The sequence below is a fragment of the Lottia gigantea genome (genome assembly GCF_000327385.1).
Source record: "Lottia gigantea unplaced genomic scaffold LOTGIsca_207, whole genome shotgun sequence".
Classification (NCBI taxonomy): Eukaryota; Metazoa; Mollusca; class Gastropoda; family Lottiidae; genus Lottia; species Lottia gigantea.
Genome location: NW_008708442.1, coordinates 131,288 through 153,781, shown reverse-complemented (window position 1 = coordinate 153,781; position 22,494 = coordinate 131,288). Strand labels below are relative to the sequence as shown.

The 22,494-nt window shown below is 36.4% G+C and overlaps 3 protein-coding genes across 3 annotated transcripts; 1 reads left to right on the top strand and 2 right to left on the bottom strand.

Annotated features, from left to right (window-relative positions):
* Positions 1–8,224: 8,224 nt before the first annotated feature.
* Positions 8,225–8,449, top strand: LOTGIDRAFT_143536 (hypothetical protein; the record flags this gene model as incomplete). The annotated part of the gene is made up of 1 exon (XM_009053987.1): positions 8,225–8,449. A coding segment is annotated over one exon (225 nt), but the record flags the coding sequence as incomplete, so codon positions are not given.
* A 4,040-nt stretch (positions 8,450–12,489) lies between these two features.
* On the bottom strand, positions 12,490–12,639 carry LOTGIDRAFT_143533 (hypothetical protein; the record flags this gene model as incomplete). Its single annotated transcript, XM_009053986.1, has 1 exon — positions 12,490–12,639. A coding segment is annotated over one exon (150 nt), but the record flags the coding sequence as incomplete, so codon positions are not given.
* A 5,459-nt stretch (positions 12,640–18,098) lies between these two features.
* On the bottom strand, positions 18,099–19,839 carry LOTGIDRAFT_63855 (hypothetical protein; the record flags this gene model as incomplete). The annotated part of the gene is made up of 2 exons (XM_009053976.1): positions 18,099–19,530; positions 19,694–19,839. Coding segments are annotated over 2 exons (1,578 nt in total), but the record flags the coding sequence as incomplete, so codon positions are not given.
* Between the last annotated feature and the right edge of the window lie 2,655 nt (positions 19,840–22,494).

Below are 22,494 nucleotides of genomic sequence, written 5' to 3'. Positions count from 1 at the left end.
CAGCCACCACTGGTACTGAGCCATTAGCTCATTTGCTTTGGGTTTGAGAAGGGTCCACCTTCTGAAATGTGATATTAACGAAGTCTGATTTTGACTCTGAAATGTGATACAGGATGCTGAAATTAAGCTTATTTAGTTATAAGTGTAATAACATTTATGTTAAAAGAAAAACACCTCAGGTCGTTTTGTCTGGGGTCAACAAAACAACAATAAAAATTGATCAATTGTTGATTAGATTGTCTTTATTCAAAAATTGATTTTGGTAAACAATGTGTTTTCTTCATCCACATACTGTGTCCTTTTGACCCCCGAAATATTTATCAGTATGGCCACGGTCGTTTTTTGCTTTTTAGTAAAGTCAAAGGCGTCCGCGGAATTTTTACTAGAGTGGGGATTTGGGGTTGCTTTCATTTCAATTTGAAATTTGACCTTGAATTGATGCATTCTAAAGTATATCTGTATAAATATGTAATTGTTATTTCAGTAATGAATCGAAGCCTTCAGAAAACAGCCCAGTTTTGCATCTTTGACTTAATTTTCTCCAAAAGAAGGGGGGATTAACCCCATATTGATGATGTCCATGGTAAAGGCCTTTCAATATTGAAATGGAATAGAGTCCAATTTCTGTGTTTCCTTCCAAACCACTTTATTTAAGTTATCATATCACTATAGCAATAGAAGCTAAAGCTAAGCCCCCCTCCCTCCTCCAATGACAGGAAGGCCAGAAAACTTCTTTTCAATCATTTTCAATAGAAACAAACAAAATTCCATCTTCCAAAATATAACACCGAGTCAAAACAACAATACATGTATGAAGCACCAGCAACAAGTAGCACCAAGCATAAACGAGGAAACCTTAAACCCCCATCAAGGAAAGTAACCTGTGGAATTGTCTCGAAGATATATTTATAAAACTAACTGTAAAATCTTCTTTGTATTCATTGTAACTTAGTGGTTTTGATAGATATACAATGGGACATTTGGTATCTTCCCATTGGACCTGAACTGAGCCAATGAAAGATATGCTGTTGTTAAGGCATTCCTGCATACAAAATAAACCAAATGAAATAATGTCTATTGTATGAAATTGGGGTTAATTCGATTCAAACAGAATAACACAGAGGTTAGCCGTACTTCTAATTATGTTTCAAATCACGGTACCTATCAATCAAACCCACACTAGTCCTAAACCCATTAACCTGCATGTAAATGAAATAAATCGAAATGGAGCTTTACGTCCAACTTTTGTAAGGTTTGTTAGAGTGTTTGTTATATAGGACGGCATTTACTTTACTGGTGGTTATGGGTTTTAATCTCGTTCGGCGTGTGAAAGTACGATGACAGTGAATAAGTTATCTTCACTCGTAATTCCAGTCGACCCATCTGAAAAGGGGTGTTGATAATTCGGGAAAGATCAATTCCAAGGGCTTTGACCAAAAAGCCATCTGGTAGAAAGTATCATTAAGTGGGTTGCCTGTGCCACAGGCCCTTGAAGTCAATATCAATAGAAAATGGCAAATTGGAGTAAAAAGAGAAGGCTTCCAAGGCATAACAAGCACCAACGTAAACAAAGCTGTTTATCTGTTTGTGAAAGACTTCTGCTTTACTTTTTGGTGTTTGTGAACGAAGAACTGTTTACTTATGACTCTGGCCACGTGTTCTCGAAACGATCTTACCGCTAGGATGTCCTAGGTTCTTATCATCTAACATTGATTCTAGGACATCGTTTCGAGACTACTCGGCCTGGTGTACTTGTTATTGGAAATCAGCTTACGTAATTGCACGTGGCGGGAGTCTAAACAAGGGATGTGAACAAAAGCGTGGCAATTTCCTTTTGTTGGGACACTGTGTTAGTCTAGCTTTAGAAAACAACAATAAACGAAACAAAATGAACGGGATACTGAATCAAAAGACTAAAAAATGATTCGCAAGCAAAGGGAACGTGTCGCTGTCTGACGGTGCAAAATTAAGGCTGTTTGCACTGTCGCTCAACACATTGGTTAATTAATTATTTATTTTCGGGTATTTAATAGAGATAATCATTATTGATTTATATTTAAATAATATAGAAAGAAAATAAATACAACAATTTATGTATCTGGTTAGTTTTAGTAGAAATTTCGAGTATAACAATCTGCCTAGTTTAATAGAAGATTAAACAGTCATTTGTTGTGTGAAGTAGACGAACTTGGTCCTGTTAGAAAGCTTATTCCATAAGGAAGAGGATGTTTTTTTAGAAAATTCCAATTAGTTTGGCCCCTGCAAAAATTTTTTCCGTCAAAACGAAAAAAAAAACCTGAAAAAAAATAGTTTCTTCGCTTTATAATTGATCCAATAATCTTTTTTTAATCTTATGTTGAAGGTTTGAAATATACAATTTTCATGACTTGTTTGAAGGGCTGTCAAATTGTCTGAGAACATAAAATCTTTATAAAATACACAACCAGTCTCAGGAAATCAATGTTTAATAATTCCATATTTTCAAATCATAAACCGAACCAGTCAACGACCTTAATTGCGATTCCACGTTTTATAAAATATAATTCTTTCTTTCTCTTTCTTTTATTTATGAAATACTCTTTTACTTCATATGACACAACCGGAAGTCACTTTATAATCATTATGCGGACATTCGAGTAAATATCTGGAATACTTCCAGGATGCGTAGTATTTTATCCTTTACGACGTACCAAACATCATATTTTATTCTGAAAAGGGACCCTTATGGCTGAAATTTAGCATCATCAGATGAGCTGTAGTCAATATTGAAAGAATCTAGTAATCATGGCACTTATAAAACATCTTCTTTTGCTCACTGAATGAACCAACCGGAAAAGAAAGAGTTAAACTGCGTGACATCATCACACCCTTTCGTTGGCCGAGATTAACCCTATATGTAGGCCAAATATGTAAGAAGCACATCGAGTGACAAATGGTTTCACATGGACACAACTGAACGTGTCTGGTTTGCGAAAAACAAAGCCACGATTAACTTGTCCATCTATCTTATAGATATAGGCTATTAACTTCGGATTTCAATAAAACTCACTTGTCGTGTACATGAATTTTGAATTTATCGTCTGCTATATTTTCAATTAAAGTTCCCTTTTTTCACAAATAAAATTCATATTCTTTTCAATCCTTTGTAATTCTTGGCAACTGGTGTCGTTCTGCGATTGATCTTTCCCTGGAATCCGATTTTCAGGATGCCGTGGATGAGAAAAATTACAGTCGTGAAACTACAAAATATATAGGCTAAGCGTGGTTGTTAGTGTGAGAAATGCACAATACAAACAAACAAGCCTATGGCTATAAATTGAAAAACGACACAATAGTAGAAACACGGGGCAATTTTATTCTAATTTTTTCTAATTTGAAAAATAATCAAGCGTCACAAATTTTTAAATGTCCCAGTTTTTTACGTCTGAAATTTTCATTCTTCATCAATTTCTATTCGTCAAACATTCAAATATCACTAATTTCAGATTTTACAAATTCGATACATTATTCAGACATTTTGAATTTTTTTGACGCCACATTTTTGTACATATTATTTCTGATGTGACACCATCCGTTCATTTGTTTGTTGTATTCTATACAGGTTCCTAGGGGAGCGAGGTACGTTCTTCTTACAACCCTTGCTGAAAGCTAAAGATCGCCTAAAGTGTGAATAAAAAAGGTTTAGGCTAATGGTGACGTTGAAGCAAAGTTTTCTTCATTAGACAATGTCATTCGAAATTATTCTGTCCATCAAGCTAGCTGTGCTTGGTGAACGGGCAGTTTTATGTTCACACTGCAAAGAGTTGTCTGTCTTCAATAATCCCATCAATGTCAAGCTATTACGAACTTCATCTTATACCTTGACTGCACACTTGTATAAAATACGTTTGTAAATGCAACAACTTGACGGAATAGATTTCACAAGCGAACGATCCAATCAAAACATTGCATTCCATGCTACAATAAAGATGGCTATTGAAGTCGAGGTATAAGATAAAGTTTGTAATTGCTTGACATTGTGAGGATTTATCAACCCAATCAACAAATAGAAATAGGATGTAAAACTCCATTTAATTTTATATCAAAGCTGATGTTTCTGCACGATTTTGCAATCAACAGACAGAAATACATGAGACATGAAAATCATGACAACCATTTGAGGAAAAGCATCAATTTTCCACCATGCACAGACACACTTTAAGCCAAGAACTAGTTTTGGAAATAACGTTAATTGATGAAGCCCAGTCGAATAAAGGGTGTTTGTTCGTGATAGGAATGAAGGGAGAGGTCGCCAGTCGCGGAAAAGATGACGACTATATCTCGGCTAAGATGAAAGAGAAGGTTGCAAGACGAGACGCAGAACAGGTTTAACAATCCTTTAAATTCATCCTTTTTAACCAAATTTCATTCAAGTTTCGGCTCATTTTCGAGTTACTACCAGTAATAGAACAGTTCTAGAACACCAGGCAAGTTTTTACAATTAGTTTGTTTTTTTCTTCAGAATTTTGGTTGCTTTCTTATAAGGGACAGTGTGCAATTTTTTATTATTAACACATTATGAATGAAAAGAATTTTTTCTATAATCCTTACACCTTACATCAGAATATTCATAAATATTTAAAATGACATGTGAATTCCATTTCCATTTCGCCTTTACCGGAAAAATAAAACCGTTTTAAAGCTGGACGGAAGAGTGTGAATATTAAGGAATATGGGGGTGATGCAAAACTGCAACAACTTCCGATAATTCAATGGAAGCCGATTTCCAATCACTATCCTTTTACACCAACGTTTGGTCTACCAAGGGAGGTCATTATTCTCTAATGACGAAAATGTGGAATTGTGAAAGCAACGGTTAGACGTGGAATAAATCGTAACTTTGCTTAGATGAGTATTTTTAGCGAATATTATTGCAAGGTTATCCACAAAATGGAAAAAATACTCATTTTGCGATTTAGAAAAATGTACAGAAATTTTGAAGAGTTAGAATTCCAATTTTTAGGTCAAAAGAAAATAAACACGGAATTCTAATTGTTAATTTCAGAATTTTAAAATGGTAATAAAGACAAGTTTAACAGTACTAATTCTAGGAGTGTTGATTGCTGAAGTTTTTTGTGCTGGACATTCACGTAAGTAGTTTTGTTTTCGATCAGTAGGGTAACAGCCCACAACAAACTTTGGGCGGTCGATCCGAAGTTGAAAAGAGGGTAGAGAAACGAATATGGCCGTGTTAATATTTGTTTTATTAGCAGTTAGATGAACGATCCGTATTATTGTGTAGAATGATAATATGACACCCTGTCAATCTACAATGAACAAATGTTAATGATGGCCTGAACCGTGTTTCTCAAAAACAATCCTTAGATAGAAAATGATCGCAAATCGTATAATTGTTACTTTTTTACATTGACTATCAATAAATGCTGACGTTTTATGCGAAACTGTTGTTTCAATAGTAAATCCTAAATCCTTCTACGGTAGTTTTTCGCACTTAATTTTACGAACTGGACCTCAAATTTCCACCTTGAAATGTGATAATCAAAGCTGAGATTGAGAGACGTCACTCGTTATTAAGGCAAATGTTTTTAAATCAGAGAAATTTCAAATTAAGATTTGAACAAATGTTCACCGAAAGTCATAGATAGAAACAGCTAGTCCCGGAGCAAGTTTTCATTTTTTAATGTGATATAGATTGCTGATAGAACCCAGCCAGTTATCAAGTGTAAAACTCTAAAATTTGAATAAATGTTCACCGGAAGCCATAAATAGGAAATATAGACCCGAGGCAAAATGTTAATCATATGAAAAAAAGATTAATTATCAAGTTTCTGAAATCTGGTAATTCTTGTTTTACATCGTTTGTAAACTCTTTGATAATTCAAAATTACACGATTTCCTCTACGAAAGAATTAGTAAGCTTACATTTGGTTTTGATCATCGTTTTCTAAACCACACCCCCACAACAAAAATAGATTGGACCGTGGTTCATTATATTCAGCTTCGTTTGAAACCTTGAATGTTAACCAATCAAAAAGCTTTGAGAGGATCGTATAGAGTTTCGCGTTTTTGTTCATGTTTTATTCAAACTGTTACGTGCAAGCTGATTGCACACTGCATGGCATTTCCTGTTTTTGTTAACCCAATGAGGTGCAGAAGAGTAGGAAGTAAAACTCCGTGAATTTCATTTCCAAATACGAGGTTTATGTTCTAAAGGGACCCACGTTAGAAATATGTAATAGTTTCCGATATTTGGAATAGACCTCTGGGTTTTGACTTTCTGATGCAAAGTTTTTGCGTTCTGTGTGTTTTGCTGATCTGTGCGTTTAGCTTATCTCTGCGTTTTGCTCACTGTGTGTTTTATTTCCAGAATGTAACAGGCGTGAAAATCCTGTCAACCCGTTCTCCTACTATGAAACAGTCAATGGTAAAGAAACCTTAAGAATGTGTCCAGCTGCTCAAATCTTCAATAAGACTAGCTGTCATTGTAATGGTTTGTATTTATATTACTCTCTTCGTCTTCCTGGAGGTCCATAGTTAGGCCCGACACATCTTCACAATGTCAAACTATTACGAACTCATATCTCGACTGCAATAGCCATTATTCTTGTATCAAAGAAGTGTGTAGATGCAGCAATTGTTTGGATTGTACGTGAGCGAATACAGCTACTCAAAAGCTCTCAACTAAAAGACTGTAAACATTATGGTTTATTGTTTATAAAGATATTCTGTGATTGGCTGTATTCGCTACCGTGCAATCCAATCAAATCACCGCATTTACAAACTTTCATAATACAAGAATAATGGCTTTTGAAGTCAAGATATAAGGCGAAGTTCATAATAGCTTACATTGAAATGAGATTGGGATATAGATTCAGATCTTTCAGGTCTGTTTCTACTGTCAGTGAGAGGAAAAAGCGTCGAGTCGTGGTTAGCAAAGGTTTTTAAACTTGTTGTGTACATCGGCACATAAAGTGAATACATGTATAATACGAAAAAGCCCCAAAATAACGGAACAGCTTTTTGTTATCTTTCGGTCATTTTTCGGTTGGATTCCTTTCGAAAGCAACATCATTTTCAGAAACAAATTGTTCAGATGACGATTATGTATCTGAAATACATGTTGCAAGGGCATTATTAGGCTGAGTTCTTAGTGGATATATCTGTTATATCTGTAACACTAGTTTTATTTTTTATATTGCAGCTGTCGAAGTAGTTCCTGGAAGTGGAATGAACTTCCGATCTGGTCAGCAGAATTTTCAATGGAGTAGCAGTGGATCTAGTGGGGGCGGCATGGGTGCTAGTGGAATGGGCGCTAATGGTATGGTTGCTAGCGGGATTGGTGCCAGTGGTATAGGTACTAGTGGAATGGGTGCCAGTAACACAAATGCAATGATGAATGCCTTTTTAGGTGGAAGCAAAGCTGGAAGTGGTAACATCGCCACTTCCGGAACATCTTCTGGTAAATTTAAAGTCACCTTGCCATTCAATCCACTGATACTCAAATGGACCAAATCTTCTAATGGCGGATGGGGTGCAGAAACTGGAAGCTCTGGAGGGATGAATTCTCAAAGCAGCGGATCTCAAAGTGGATCATGGGGTTCATCAAGCGGATCCTGGGGCGGATCCAGCGGATCGATGGGTAGTTCCGGAAACTGGTTAAATGATTTACAGTTCATGGGGAACATGCGTCCACAAGGCGTCAACTTCCCAGCACCAATTATGAACATCAAAGTATCCGGTACTGGCGGAAGCTCCCAAGGCGGTTCTCAGAGCAGCTCGTCCTCATCCATGATGACCCAACAGATGATGAACAGTATGTTTGGAGGAAGAAGTCCTTTTATAGTTGGACCAAACATGCCAAGGTTTCCAATGCCTTTACCACAATTCCCACAAGGCGGATTTAACGTCAACGGAACAATGGACTACCAGATTTCCAGAGAAGTTGTGCGATATGACAATGGAAAACCAGTATACCAATACTTCATCAGAACTAACCAATATAAGCAACCAATTCCTTTCCCATCTATGCCAAATATTATGCCTTTCCCTTCTATGCCTATGCCAGGGGCAATGCCTTTACCAGGTGGTGTTCAATTCAACCCTGCCATGCTCAGTGGTATGTTATCCACAGGATCTGGATCGACTCAACAAGGATTGACTGGTGCAGCATTAAGCACATGGTTGAATCAAGCTGGTATGTCCGGAGGCTCAAACGTAGGTGGTGCTCAGACTGGTCAATACGGAACCGCCAGTGGTGCACAGACTGGCCAATACGGAACCGCCAGTGGTGCCCAGACTGGCCAATACGGAACCGTTAGTGGTGCTCAGACTGGCCAATACGGAACCGCCAGTGGTGCCCAGACTGGCCAATACGGAACCGTTAGTGGTGCTCAGACTGGCCAATACGGAACCGCCAGTGGTGCCCAGACTGGCCAATACGGAACTTTAGGTGGTGCTTTTGGTAGTCAAGGCGGTACAGGTCAAGCAGGATCAACTGGACAAGTCGGAGGGGCAGGCAGCCAAGGATCATGGAAATGGGTCACTGATGCCTCTGGTAAGGGAAAATATGTTTGGCAGTCTTCCGGACTTAGTTCAGCAGCCACGAACGCTTTCTATAACCAAGGATCTGTGGGATCTGCAGCTGGTCTTGGACAGGCTGGCAGCTTAGGTCAAGCGGGTTCAGCTGGAACTGGCGCCGGACAATGGAAGTGGATCACTGATGCATCAGGACAAGGGAAATACGTCTGGGTATCCTCCTCTGGAGCTGGAAGTGGTTCCAGTCAAGGATACTACCAATGGATCCCAGACTCCACAAGCCCTCAAGGAGGGCGTTATCAATGGATGGCCAGCACACACAATGTAGTATCTAACGCTGAATCGAATGCTGCTGCAACTGCTGCAGCTGCTGCGGCTGTAGCGGGCTCAGCTGGTGGTATGGGGATCGCTGGTGGAATGGGGGCAACTGGTGGAATGGGAGTAGCTGGTGGAATGGGAGCAGCTGGTGGTATGGGAGCAGCTGGTGCAATGGGAGCAGCTGGTACAATGGGAGCCGCTGGTGGAATGTTTGGAGGTATTGATCCAGCTCTTTTAATGATGGTCGGTGGTGCAGGAGGCAGCAGTGAATCATGGGAATCTGAGGAATTTTAAAAATTTGAAAGAAAGACACAAAATTGGAAGTGTGAAATCCATAACAAAGTAGACAAATATAAACTTAAAATCTAGCTTGGATATCTAAAGAAGGTGTCCTTTCTTGAAACTTGCTCGTGCGTTTTATTTTGTATCGACCCAAATAAAACAGACCTTTGTAATTTAAAAATCTTAAACACACAATAAGAAGATTGGTGATGTTACTGCATTGATTATATTCGATTTTATGCTCACAAGTTTTATCCGATCACCGCTGATCAAAACTTAGTTTGTGTGTGTCGAATCGGATACCTAAATTTTGCCGATTCTTCAAAGAAATATAACGGCCTCGGTCTAATGCGTTAAGTGCTTTTAAATTGTTGCTTTGTCTCTTTTTCTGTTGTAAAACTGCTAAAGGCGACCAGTTAAGACCCATTCCATGACTATTTAGTCAGATGGAGTTGTTGTTATGTTAATAAAAATGTTTAATTTATCCCTTTCATATCGTAACTTATAGTTTTGTGAATAAATGTGCAAATTTCACCTCTTGTTTTTAATGTATTTGTACCTATCTCGATTTACCAAATACTTAAAGGCCATGGTTTTCGATTTTCTGGGCTTGATTCGGGTCATGAATATGAAATATATTTATGTAAATAGTTTTCAGAAATACATGTACAGTACTAAAACTACACGAAAATCTCATAATCATCTCAAATATACCTCAAACTACATATTTCACTGTCTATTTCTTTATATCTCTTTTCTAAATATGAACGGAGTCGAGTCGTCTTTTAACTTTCAAACGCGAATAATTCTGAACAAACACATCCACTTGAAGGCTAAAATATCGAAAGCGAGCTGCGCACACTATTAGTTATTATTGATGAGCTTAGTTAAACAAAATTCTGTTTCTGAGACTGTTACTATTGGACATATGGATGGCGAACCGCCCCTTTAAGAGCTACATGGTGAAACCAACTCCTCTAAATAAAATGTTTTTACTGTATAAGCCTAGTATACTTAGGCTCTACAATCCAGACACTATCCACATCAATGACATTGTATCAGGGGTTGTAAGTTATGTGAGTATCCTAATCATATAGTATCAAGGGTGGTAAGTTATGTGAGTATCCTAATCATATTGTATCAGGGGTTGTAAGTTATGTGAGTATCCTAATCATATTGTATCAGGGGTTGTAAGTTATGTGAGTATCCTAATCATATTGTATCAAGGGTTGTAAGTTATGTGAGTATCCTAATCATATTGTATCAAGGGTTGTAAGTTATGTGAGTATCCTAATCATATTGTATCAAGGGTTGTAAGTTATGTGAGTATCCTAATCATATAGTATCAAGGGTGGTAAGTTATGTGAGTATCCTAATCATATTGTATCAGGGGTTGTAAGTTATGTGAGTATCCTAATCATATTGTATCAGGGGTTGTAAGTTATGTGAGTATCCTAATCATATTGTATCAAGGGTTGTAAGTTATGTGAGTATCCTAATCATATTGTATCAGGGGTTGTAAGTTATGTGAGAACCCTAATCATATAGTATCAAGGGTTGTAAGTTATGTGAGTATCCTAATCATATAGTATCAAGGGTGGTAAGTTATGTGAGTATCCTAATCATATTGTATCAAGGGTTGTAAGTTATGTGAGTATCCTAATCATATTGTATCAAGGGTTGTAAGTTATGTGAGTATCCTAATCATATTGTATCAAGGGTTGTAAGTTATGTGAGTACCCTAATCATATAGTATCAAGGGTTGTAAGTTATGTGAGTATCCTAATCATATAGTATCAAGGGTGGTAAGTTATGTGAGTAGTATACCCTCCATACAATATTAGAAGTTGATCAAAGGTTACATGGAATAAACAAAAACAAACACAGACTTTTAACAAGTTTAAATAGCATATTAAAACTATTATATTTGTACAAATTGATTACATTATGGAATTTATGTTAAATATATATGGAAAGTAAATATCGCAAGAGAAAAAGGTTTTGTATGCCAACCACATTGATGAAAACTGTTATGGGTAGTAGGCCAATATAGGTGTATGAACCACTCACCAGACAGCCCTGAATTTTTTTTTTCAAAATATCTTAAAGGGATTACAAAGAGGTTTTCTAAAATGAATATGTGTTTGATGACGTCACAGATCACAAAGGCCTTTTGTGAAAAAGCATATTTTGCGATTAATGACGTCATCAATTACCTAGATTTAGTGGAATTGCAGGAGCCACAGACGCCTGATTGAAAATTTGAAAAGTGAAAATTGATTTTATCAGTGTCTCCGATGCACATAAAGAATTTAGAAAACCTCTTTACAACCCCTATAAAATAGATAGAATTGATAAGTCATACAACATAATGATTGCAGTATATACAAAACAAATCATTGAGCCATTTGAATATATTCAATATCAATCTTTATAGATATTGCGTTTCGTTTTTTTTTTTCATTGTTGAGGATAACTTCATTCGTTTTAGAAAAATGATATCCTTACATCACGCTTGTTTGTTCTGATTCTTCAACACGTCCGACACTATTACATAGTTCTACCATGATTCCTTCTAGCAGGTAAGCCTCGTATTTTAAATACATAATAGATACCCTTGGTATCAGTTGTTTTTTTATAAAGGGCAATTAACACATTCTAAAATAACCTTTTAATCATTTCTTTATTTGTAAATCTGTAAGCGTGAACACACCCACATGTGAATAATATACAAGTACGGTCAACCCGTATGAAAAATGTCTAAGCTATTTGGATAAAGTGATTCACTGTCCCATCTATTTAATGACAATTGTGCATGGTATCAACGACGGTGGACCTCATAACGCGATTAATACAGATAATAAAAACACTGTTGACAGCAGGTTGATTGGTTGTGAACTCATCTCTAGCATAAATGTCTTTAGATCTAAATTGATTGAAGTAAGCTGCTTAAAATAAAGATTAAATACATCGTAGATTTGCGGCTTTTTCCCAATTACATTTATCTCGAGCTTGCTGGTCTTTTCCGGTCCTCAGAAAATCACTTTTTGACAGATGTCGGCCAGCAAATGTCGGATTTAAAATAAATCAGCCCACAACATCATATACATTAATTGCTGCATAGGATTGGTCTGCCGCCGTTGTTGTTGCTGTTGCTGCATAGCAAAGTTTTGTAATATGCTGCCTTGAGGTTGTGTAAGCTGAATGGCTTGATTTTGGTTCTGGTTTTGCACTGTTGCGCCCCCTAGGTTAGGGTCATTCATTGGGTTTATTGTATTTGGGTCGGTGGGGTTCACCATATTTGGGTCTGTTGGGTTCACCATATTTGGGTCTGTTGGGTTCATCATATTTGTGTCAGTTGGGTTCATCATATTTGGGTTGTTTGGGTTCATTATATTTGGGTTGTTTGGGTTCATCATATTTGGGTTGTTCATCATATTTGGGTTGTTTGGGTTCATCATATTTGGGTTGTTTGGGTTCATCATATTTTGGTTGTTTGGGTTCATCATATTGGGATCAGTTGGGTTCATCATATTTGGGTTGTTTGGGTTTATCAAATTTGGGTTTTGATTTTGGGGAAAATTTGGGTTACTTGCTACAATTACATTTGGGTTCAGCAAGTTTTGATTTTGGTTTTGTAGTTGGGTGGAAAAGGAGCTCTGGAGGTTGACCAAGTTTGGATCAGCAGGAGGCTGTGGGTTTCCTGCGGGTGCGAAAGGGTCGAAGGCAGTTTGTCCAGAAACTGAAAAAGATATAACATAATAATATATAATCGCATATCAATGTAGACCAATACCCAAAAATGAAACGATCTGAACTCTTTGATAGAAATGTCGAATTGACCCATTCGCAAAGTACATTAGGTGTTCCCGAAGAATCATAACAGCATTGGTGTTAGAGAGGGGTCAATGGTACCTGGTGTTATACGGATCTATAGAGATTTGACATAAATAAAATAATAGAAATATTAGAACAGAAAGTGCTAAGTAATAACATGTTTCATGTTCTGTTTTAATATATAGTAACAACATGTTTCATTTTCTGTTTAATATTTATATATAGTTCTGCAATGTTATTGAGAACTATTTTAGCAGTGGTATTTCTATATGGCTCTAAAATTTTTGTATTGAGCACTATTCTAACAGTGTTTCTATATAGCTCAACAATTGAGGCATTGAGTGCTTTTTTAACAGTGGTATTTCTATATAGCTTTAAAATTGTTGTATTGAACACTATGTTAGCAGTGGTATTTCTATATCACTCTACAATTGATGTATTGAGCACTATTTTAACAGTGGTATTTCTATATCACTCTACAATTGATGTATTGAGCACTATTTTAACAGTGGTATTTCTATATCACTCTATAATTGGTGTCTAAAGCACTATTTTAACAGTGGTATTTCTATATCACTCTATAATTGGTGTCTAAAGCACTATTCTAACAGTGGTATTTCTATATCACTCTATAATTGATGTATTAAGAACTATTTTAACAGTTGTTTACGGCCAATCACAGGCCTAGACAGAAAGTCTGAGATAATAAGCCGAAATGTTTACAGTCTGTATGTCAAGGGCTCTGATCGACTGCTTTTTGCTTTGAGTACAATCCTACTGCATTCGCTGCATTCTATGATAAAGAGAAATGCTATTGTAGTCAAGATATTAAAAGTTAAAAGATGCTTGACATTAAAAAGTTGAATAGATCATGGAAGTAATACGCACCTGCCGCTACAAGAAACAACATACAGCACCACGTGATCTTCATATTTGTGTCTGAAATTGAAAATAAACAAAACTAAGCATTTGCTAGATGTGTGCCACAGAGACCTTTGTATGAATCATTCGGTCAGGGGCCTGAATAGGAGCCAAATAATTGCCTAGACAACAGGTAATTCCTTCACTATGTACAATTATGAGAAATTTGAAAGTGGGGCAGAGCTGGGTTAACCTCTCTTCTGGCCCCTGCCCCAACCCAAATCTTATGCATACTCCTTAACATCTTTACAATGTCAATATATTTCGAGATTCGTCTTATACCCTGACTGCAATAGTTTCAATACATACAATCATAGCAGATAGACTGTGAACAAAGTGGGTTATTGTTTACAGTCTTTCTGTTAACTACGATTGACTGTATTGTATATGTACAATCCAACCAAATCCCTGCAGTTCGTGATACACAGAAGGTGACTATTGCAGTCAATGTATAAAACGAAGCTTCCAGCATACAATAAACATCGCCATTAAGTGTAAGTCAAAGATTGTGCATACATCCTCTTTAACGTCACGATATCTTCCGCGTCGCATTACGTGACAAGCATTTTAATGGAGTTTTAATAAAATAATAAATTATGTTTCAAGAATTAACGACAACGCTCTATCTTTTTGTTTCTTTGAATCGTGTTACAAGTGTGTTTTTTCGTGTTTGATAACGACTTAAAAGCCATGGTTCGTCTTTGGGTTAGATTTGGATCTTGAATATATATAAATAGGCTTCGGGTACTAGAACTGCACGAAAATCACATAATCCCTTCAAATATACTTCAACTAAAAACTTTGCTTTCCCTTCCTATAATTCTAAAGAAAAGATTAATCGCCGTTTCATCTTTCAAACGCCCATTCTTTTGGACAATAATTGATTTGAAGGCTTAAATTTCGACGATGAGCACAACTACTAATAAACTTTGCTAAAAATTCCCGTTTCTGGGACTAAGGAACGATCGGTCGAACTAATCCGATTATAGGTCGTCTAAACTTGTCCTGTCGCATGATCTAGCTCACTTTCAGCTATTACTAGAATTAAAATCGGCCGTTCAATTCTCTTCAATCAAAGGTTAATTGAAAAAAAAGGTTAATTGGAAATAAAGGTTAACTTTTGTCTTTCTTACAGAATATAGCTGTTGTTTTGGAAAACCTTATGATTTTCTCAAATTATCTAATGCCTGGATATTAGAACCTAATCATGGTTTACAAAACCTTATCTCTGGCTTAGAAAACACCATTTTTGTCTCTCACCATTAATTTGGTTAATAAAACCTAATATTCAAGCCTTAGCTAACATAACCTAGTCCTTGGCTTTCAAACCCTAATTCTCGGCGTACAAAACCTCATAGTGGGTTACAAATCCTAATCCTGGGATTACTTAACCTAATCCTGGGATTACTTAGCCTAATTTTTGACTTACAATACCTAATCCTTGGTTTATAAAAACTAATTCTTAGCTTTTAAAACGCAATTCTTGGCTAACATAACCTAATAATTGGCTTACAAAACCCAATTCTTGGCTTACGAAACCTCATCCTTGGCTTACAAAACCTCATCCTTGGCTTACATAACCTAATCCAGGGATTACTTAGCCTAATTTTTGACTTACAATACCTCGGTTTACAAAAACTAATTCTTGGCTTACAAAACCAAAATCTTGGCGTACAAACCTTTCCTTGGCTTCTAAAATCCTCGAATTACTTAACCCAATTCTTGGGTTATAAAACTTAATCCTTGGCTTACAAACTAAATTTTTAGCTTACACAAATTAATTTTTAGCTTAAAAAACACAATTCTTGGCTTAAAAGATATTCTAGGCCCCTGTTGTAATTTCATAACAATGTAAATACATTCAATAACTAACAAAAAGCCAGCCACCAAAAGCTGAAATGAGGGCAGACGCAAAACTCAGTGGCCATAAATAAACACAAATCTGAAATAAGCTTTAAAAAATCCTTTCATTCCTATGTTAATATGTAGGCTAATATTTAATAAAAAGGCAAATTTTACCTTTAAAACGAAAAATTAAATCCTTGAGTATTGTAATAACCCTTTCCTATTCGTGCTTTTTATACCTAATAAATATTTTTTATTTCGTCTCGTCTTCTTATATCTGGCGTGCGATCGGAAGGACGAGTGACGGATAGGTTCCAAGTCAGAATTTGACATAACGAACGGAGTACTTACAAATCATGTCAAGATATATGACGTGACGACGTAGAAAAACAAAAAAGAAAAGTTATTTATTTGAAAACGCTATGTCGTAAAATAGTTATGTGAGATTTTTTTACGGAACCTAGTCTGGACTGTTCACGACTTCAATACGAAAATTAATCTATAAAAAAACTTGATACCCAAACCGGTACTTCTTAACACTATGCCATATCTCATAGTACCTCCTAACACTATACCCTATCTCCTTGTACCTCCTAACACTATACTCTATCTTTTGGTACCTCCTAACACTAAACCCTATCTCTTGGTACCTCCTAACGTTACACCTTATCTCCTGGTACTCCCTTAAACTAAATACTTATCTCTTAGTTCCTCATAACACTATACTCTGTCTCCTGGTATCCCCTAACACTATACTCGAGGTGGCAGCTAACCTTCAGGTCCAAGGTGCAACAACGGGGTGTCTGTCTTCGGATTCTTCAACTTGGCCATGACAGTGATGCAAAACTCGTGAATTTTTAATGCTCATATAATACATTAACAATACATTTCAAATATTCTAAAGTACCCCTCAAGGTATGAATACTTTTCGAGGGTGATAGAGTAAGATGCACAGCTATTAAAGGGTCAAATATGGTTTGATTCCAGATAAACTGGAAGAGTTCGCTGCCGGAAAGCTGCCCAAGTGTATTCTAGTCAAGCGATCTTTAACCATTGATACAGAATTCCTGAATTTTAACTATGTCATAATTCAATTTAAACAATAAGCGACCTATCAAATACATGTCGAGAATGTCGATCCGTCAGTTTAAAGTGAAAAATGCTAAATTGTAATTGACGTCGAATTTTTATTCTGAAAAGTAATATGGTTAGCTCTTGAGCATTTTTTGCAAAGAAAATATTTAGATCACTATATTGAATTAAAGGGATTTTAAAGAGATTTTCTAAAAATAATTGTGTACTTAATTGGGAACACTGTTGGTATTGATAATCACCATTTCCGATTTTTCATCAGACGTCTGTGGTCCTTCAATTCCACTAAAACTAAGGGTTCTATGTCACTATCGCAAATGTTCTTATATCAACATCAATTCGTGTGATAGTTTAGTCATAAAACGTCTAGTTTTAGTGGAATTGTTAGAACCGCAGAAATCTGATATAAAATTAATTTATTGAAATTGTTCATTATCCACTAAATACACAACTCTTTAGAAAACCTCTTAACAATCCCTTTAATATAAGTCAGCAGTTGAAAAGGAAAACAAAAGTAAACAGAAATGTGTGGTTTGTTGGCACAATGACAATGCTCACAATGGGAGTTGCCGAACACATTATCTAAATGAAGAGGAGGGGAGATCATAGACAATGCGATTCTATGAGTTCAAAACAATGGGAGCCCTATCTGATTTACAATATCGTTTTCTTTAAGAACCAAATTTTCACTCGGTGATAAGTAAAAATGTAAAGTGGTTAAAACTAACACGCCCTATCAGTCACGATACAGGGCGATTTATGGTTTATTTTAATTCAATAGTGATGTCTTACTGTCATCTCTTGTCATTTTACATCTTTCAACTTATACCTAAATATTTGAGTGGAAAATATGATGTTACTTTTTTTTACGAAGTACTGTAAGTTGTTAAAGGGATTTAGTCTAGTAGATTTGAGTGGAAAAGATGACGTTGTCGTTGTTAATGAAGTCTAAATGAAAGTGTGCCTAACAAATCGTATCTAACTGACTTGATTGATTACCGTGAGGGCACCTAACAGTGAAGGATTTGGGTATATGGTTTATAATCCTTCTCATTGTAAGCTTCCCATGGATGACTTCAGATGTATTCCGTCAAAAAATTCATGTTTACCAGGGCCATAGTACAACATGCATTATTGGCTACAGGTATCATCTTCGCTTCGCAGCTCCAGACATCATTCTTAATATCGTACTTATACAAATCTTTAGTTTCTACAGTCCTTGTTCGACGATGATAGCCTTGTCGAGTTCCTAACTGACGAAATCCTCCACACACATATATCGCGTCCTTGTATTTAGTAATCGCCATGATTTTTCGATCGTCTGGGAAAATTTGTCCCTCGCTCCACCGATTTTTTTCTGGGTCATATACATCGATATTAGTCTGATTTTCATGCTTGTCTGCGCCGCCTAATACAAAGATAGTGTCTTTGAAGGTGAACGCCTGGCAGTCTGCTCTTGGACGCGACAGTTCGGTCGGCACTAATGACCATGTATCCCTAAAAACAGAGTACACAAGCACTGTGTTTAAATAAGCATTTTCATCGTCGATACCCCCAAAGGTGTAAATATAATTTTTCCATACGGTCACGGCTTGGTGACTGATTCCAACAGGCATGGACTGAATCGTTTGCCAGTGGTCAGATTCCACGGCATAAAACTCCGACTGGTCGAGAACATGTCCGTTATGACGTCTGTCCTTTCCTCCGAAAACGTAAATCCGATCTTCGTACGCACAACACGCAAAGGAACATCTACCATGCGTCATCGGTGCACAATATATCCACTTCCGGTCTCTTTGAGAATATTTCAAAACGTCGTTTAGCGCTTCAATGCCTTCAAATTGAAGTGCCTCTTTCCAAGCGCCACCAAGGAATAGTATGGAGTTGTCTGTTCCTACTATCAGTTGAAAATGTTCGATTTTAAACTTGGCATCGAAAGTAGGGTGCTGTTCTACACCAATGTAACTTTTGTGTGTTTCAGTGTCAAAGCACGTAAAGGAGCGGGAGCGCTCTGAAATTGAACCCCCTGAAAATATGAGTAAAGGTCTGTTGCACATACCCTTTCGTAACTCGGCATTCTGATTTGAGTTGCCATCTCCCTTTGCATGTGTTGCTAAATTAAGCAATTCGCAACAGCGTTCGTTCGATGTAACTAACTCGCTGCAGGCAAGAGTTTTTGAGATGAATGACCCATCCAATAAGGGCAGACGGACATATTGAAATAAGAGCGGGAAAAACGTGGATCGTTTGTCGTGATCGCACACGATCCATTTTTCTAAAAGATTGTAGACAGTTTCTTCTTTTTCTGTGATTATGTCATTGCTAGAGAGCATTTCGATCATAAAATTTGACGAGGCATTACACAAAGCGTTTGTCTCGCTGATTTTATCAAAATTTTCATAAATAAACTTTTTCGACAAGGCTTTAAGGTCGCTTAAGTTAACGAAGTCCGCCAAGTTATAAACGTCCACACAGTTTTCGATATCAAGTTTCGAAGATGCGTAATCAATACACAATTTTGACAGGGAATCCAACTGCAGCATATTAGCTGCTATCAAAAGTGACTGGATATTCGAGTGGTTTATGCTCACTTGTCCAGTGTAGATGAAGCGGACAATATTTGGCAGTATGCCAGGACCAATATCGTGAAGTTCTACTGTCTGTTCCACAGTTTCTCTTAGTTTCATGGTAAACATGGCTCTGGAAAAAATATCAGTAGCATATGAATTCAAACACATCCACAAAATGCCATATTCGGAAATCAGATTACTTTATGTTGGGTATTCTTTATGTTGCGTGTGATATGAGCTTCTCCATTCATTACGGCATTCATTAATTATGCATTTTCTTGTGCTATGCTTACCTGAAATACGGACTACATGCAGCTAAGACGTTTCTATGACAACAGAGTTGTGAATCTGGAGATTGTAATGTCACGTCAGTTAGTTCTCCCGATTCATACAGTATTTGTAATCCCGCCAAAATCATATCACCATGATTACTGTTTGACGTCATCTTCTGAAATCTGAATGCAAAAAATAATAATGTAGGATTAGGCTAGGCTATCCAGCTACAATTCATGCGATTTTTTTCTTATTCAAGCCAAACAGCATATATAGACTGTATTTTTAAAATTCTTCAATTTTCAAAGGCATTAAATGAATGAAGTCGTCACGACGTCAACAACATAAATTCACAAATAAGAAATCCTGGTTTGTATTTTTTTTGGAATAGCCTACACCTCTTAGAATGAGCATAAAATTTAGATTTTCAAACTTGAGCAATAAAAGTAGGCTATAACATCTTTGATCTACTCAGTGCCATAACTGTATATCAGTATCCCTCTATACGATAAATCCATTAAACTAAGTAGGTTAAATGTTTCTCAAACTACGCAATCATCGAGTAATTATTTATGACACCGGGTAGGCTACGATAGGTGTGGGGACCGAAGGCCAGTTGGGAGGGAAGGCAGGTTTGCCCGAAATTAGCTCACGAATTTTACCTGCATTTTGTTTTCGGGTTGTGCACGATATTTTTCGGTCGCTGCCCCAACAGATATGTTTTGGGAGACATTCTATGTCCATTCTATGAGGTAGTATCTCTGTAAATAAGACTCATTACAAACACGACTTTAACAATATTATTTCAAAAGTTGAAACAGCGAAACCATAATTATTGACGCAAATAGAAACTTGAAAATAATTTTTTGAAATTTTTGGTTGTGGTTATATAAAACACAATATGTCAACCATTTGTTTTTGTTTATGGCGATAGAATACAGATAAAAAGACCATCATATAATGTTGTTAATATCATTTTGAAAGATTTATTGTAAGCAGTATATATAATGGCAGGGAGAATTTATGCAAGCAACTTTTTGTTATCCACTTCATTTCTTACAAGGTAAAAATATGATTTTTTGTATACGTTTTTGTCCAAAAAGATGTCTCAGAATGCACAAAATCATTTCCATTTTTCACAAATTTCTTGAGAGACCGTCCATAGAGCTGTCGTAATTGGAATTTCAATCCCGACACTTGTAACACTCCATAAGACTAGGCCCCGTTTGTTCTTATTCACATGGTTTATAATATTTGCATTTTGTTTCATTGTGCATTGCTTAGGGTTGCTCCTCTGTATTATTATTAACTCAATCGGGAACTGAGAGTTAGGCCATAAAACTCCACCGATGACCGATGACAAATATCAACTCTACTTACCAATAAAGTTTGTCAGATACACACTTTTGTGGGTCTTCCGTCTTCTTGAAATCTATGTCATGTTTAAGGTCGGTTGGTGCAAACTGAAAAATGCCCACCCAATATATAGGGGGAACTCTTTATTAATCGAAATAATGTATATGAGTCTCATATTCAAGTCGATACGCTAGTCATTGAATTGAAATGGTCGGGATTTAGTTTTCGACCAATAAGATTGAATAAGATAAAAACTACTTCCACGAGTAGGCCTAAGTTTTTGTTTAAGTATAGACGAACCATACATCGGATTTTCACTGTGAAACGTTTTACAGATATTGAGCTTTATTAGATGGAAAAGCAAATATTTGTACGACTATATCCCTTAAGAGATATTTGCTGTATCAACTGACGTCATACAAAACTGCCCGCCTGACCTAAATATCAGAATTAGATCACGAACTAAAATGACCGACATGTAAAATGCGTGACTCAAACCTAATCTATTTCCTATGTTTGTTCGAATTGACAGATGAGTCCCGGCTTATAAAACCAAGTGAAAAAGTATCATTGAATCCAATTTTCTCTCCATTTTCTCGCCTTCTAGAATAATTGCGGACCTTTTCGTGATTTGGCTGAATGATATTTACACAGTTATCAGGTTTCATAGAGCTTTACATGTAAAAAATACATGAGCTCAATTAAAAAGGGAACTAGAGTCTTGTCAAGAGTTTCACCGAACGGCTGCAGACACACCAGGAAAATAACGTCAACAAGAAAAAAAGCAGAGAAATAGCAAATTGGTTTGATATTATACATCCTGTCGTGATAATTCTGTCATAGAAGCGTGGGAGATTTTTAATAAGATTCGCATTGGCGACAAAAACAGTCTGTTTGACCCCAGCATTAGTTGAGATATTTTTGACCGTTCTGAAAATCCGTTGGATTGATTCAACAAAGTTTGTGTCTGTTAAACAATAATAATGAGACAAAAGGCACCTCTTTAGGAACAAATCTCTATGGCTTTTGGTGCACTGACAAGTTCGGCATTTCACAGCAATCGCGCGTTAGTTCTCCTTCAACATATCACGATGTGAAATTATTATTGTTTGTGTTCATAAATATTACTAATTTTAGCTTCGTAGTTAACTTGATATCCTGATTGCTGTGCCAAGAAAAAGTAGCAATTAACGCGCCTGGATAATCAACGAAATATAGACTTTTTTTTTTTCATGTTTTTCTCGTCATTTCAAAGTATTATACAAAAGAGCATCCAACAACTTTGGTTAATTTTTTCTTTGATAGTATCCTGTTGTTGAATTTGAATTTGAGTTGGAATTAAATTTTGCAAAAAATTGGTTATGAAATATAGCATAAAAAGATTGAAAGTGTTGGTTACGTTACACATATCAAAAGCGTAACCAAAGTGTTTTTTTGTTTTTTTTAAATCGCTTACATCATTAAT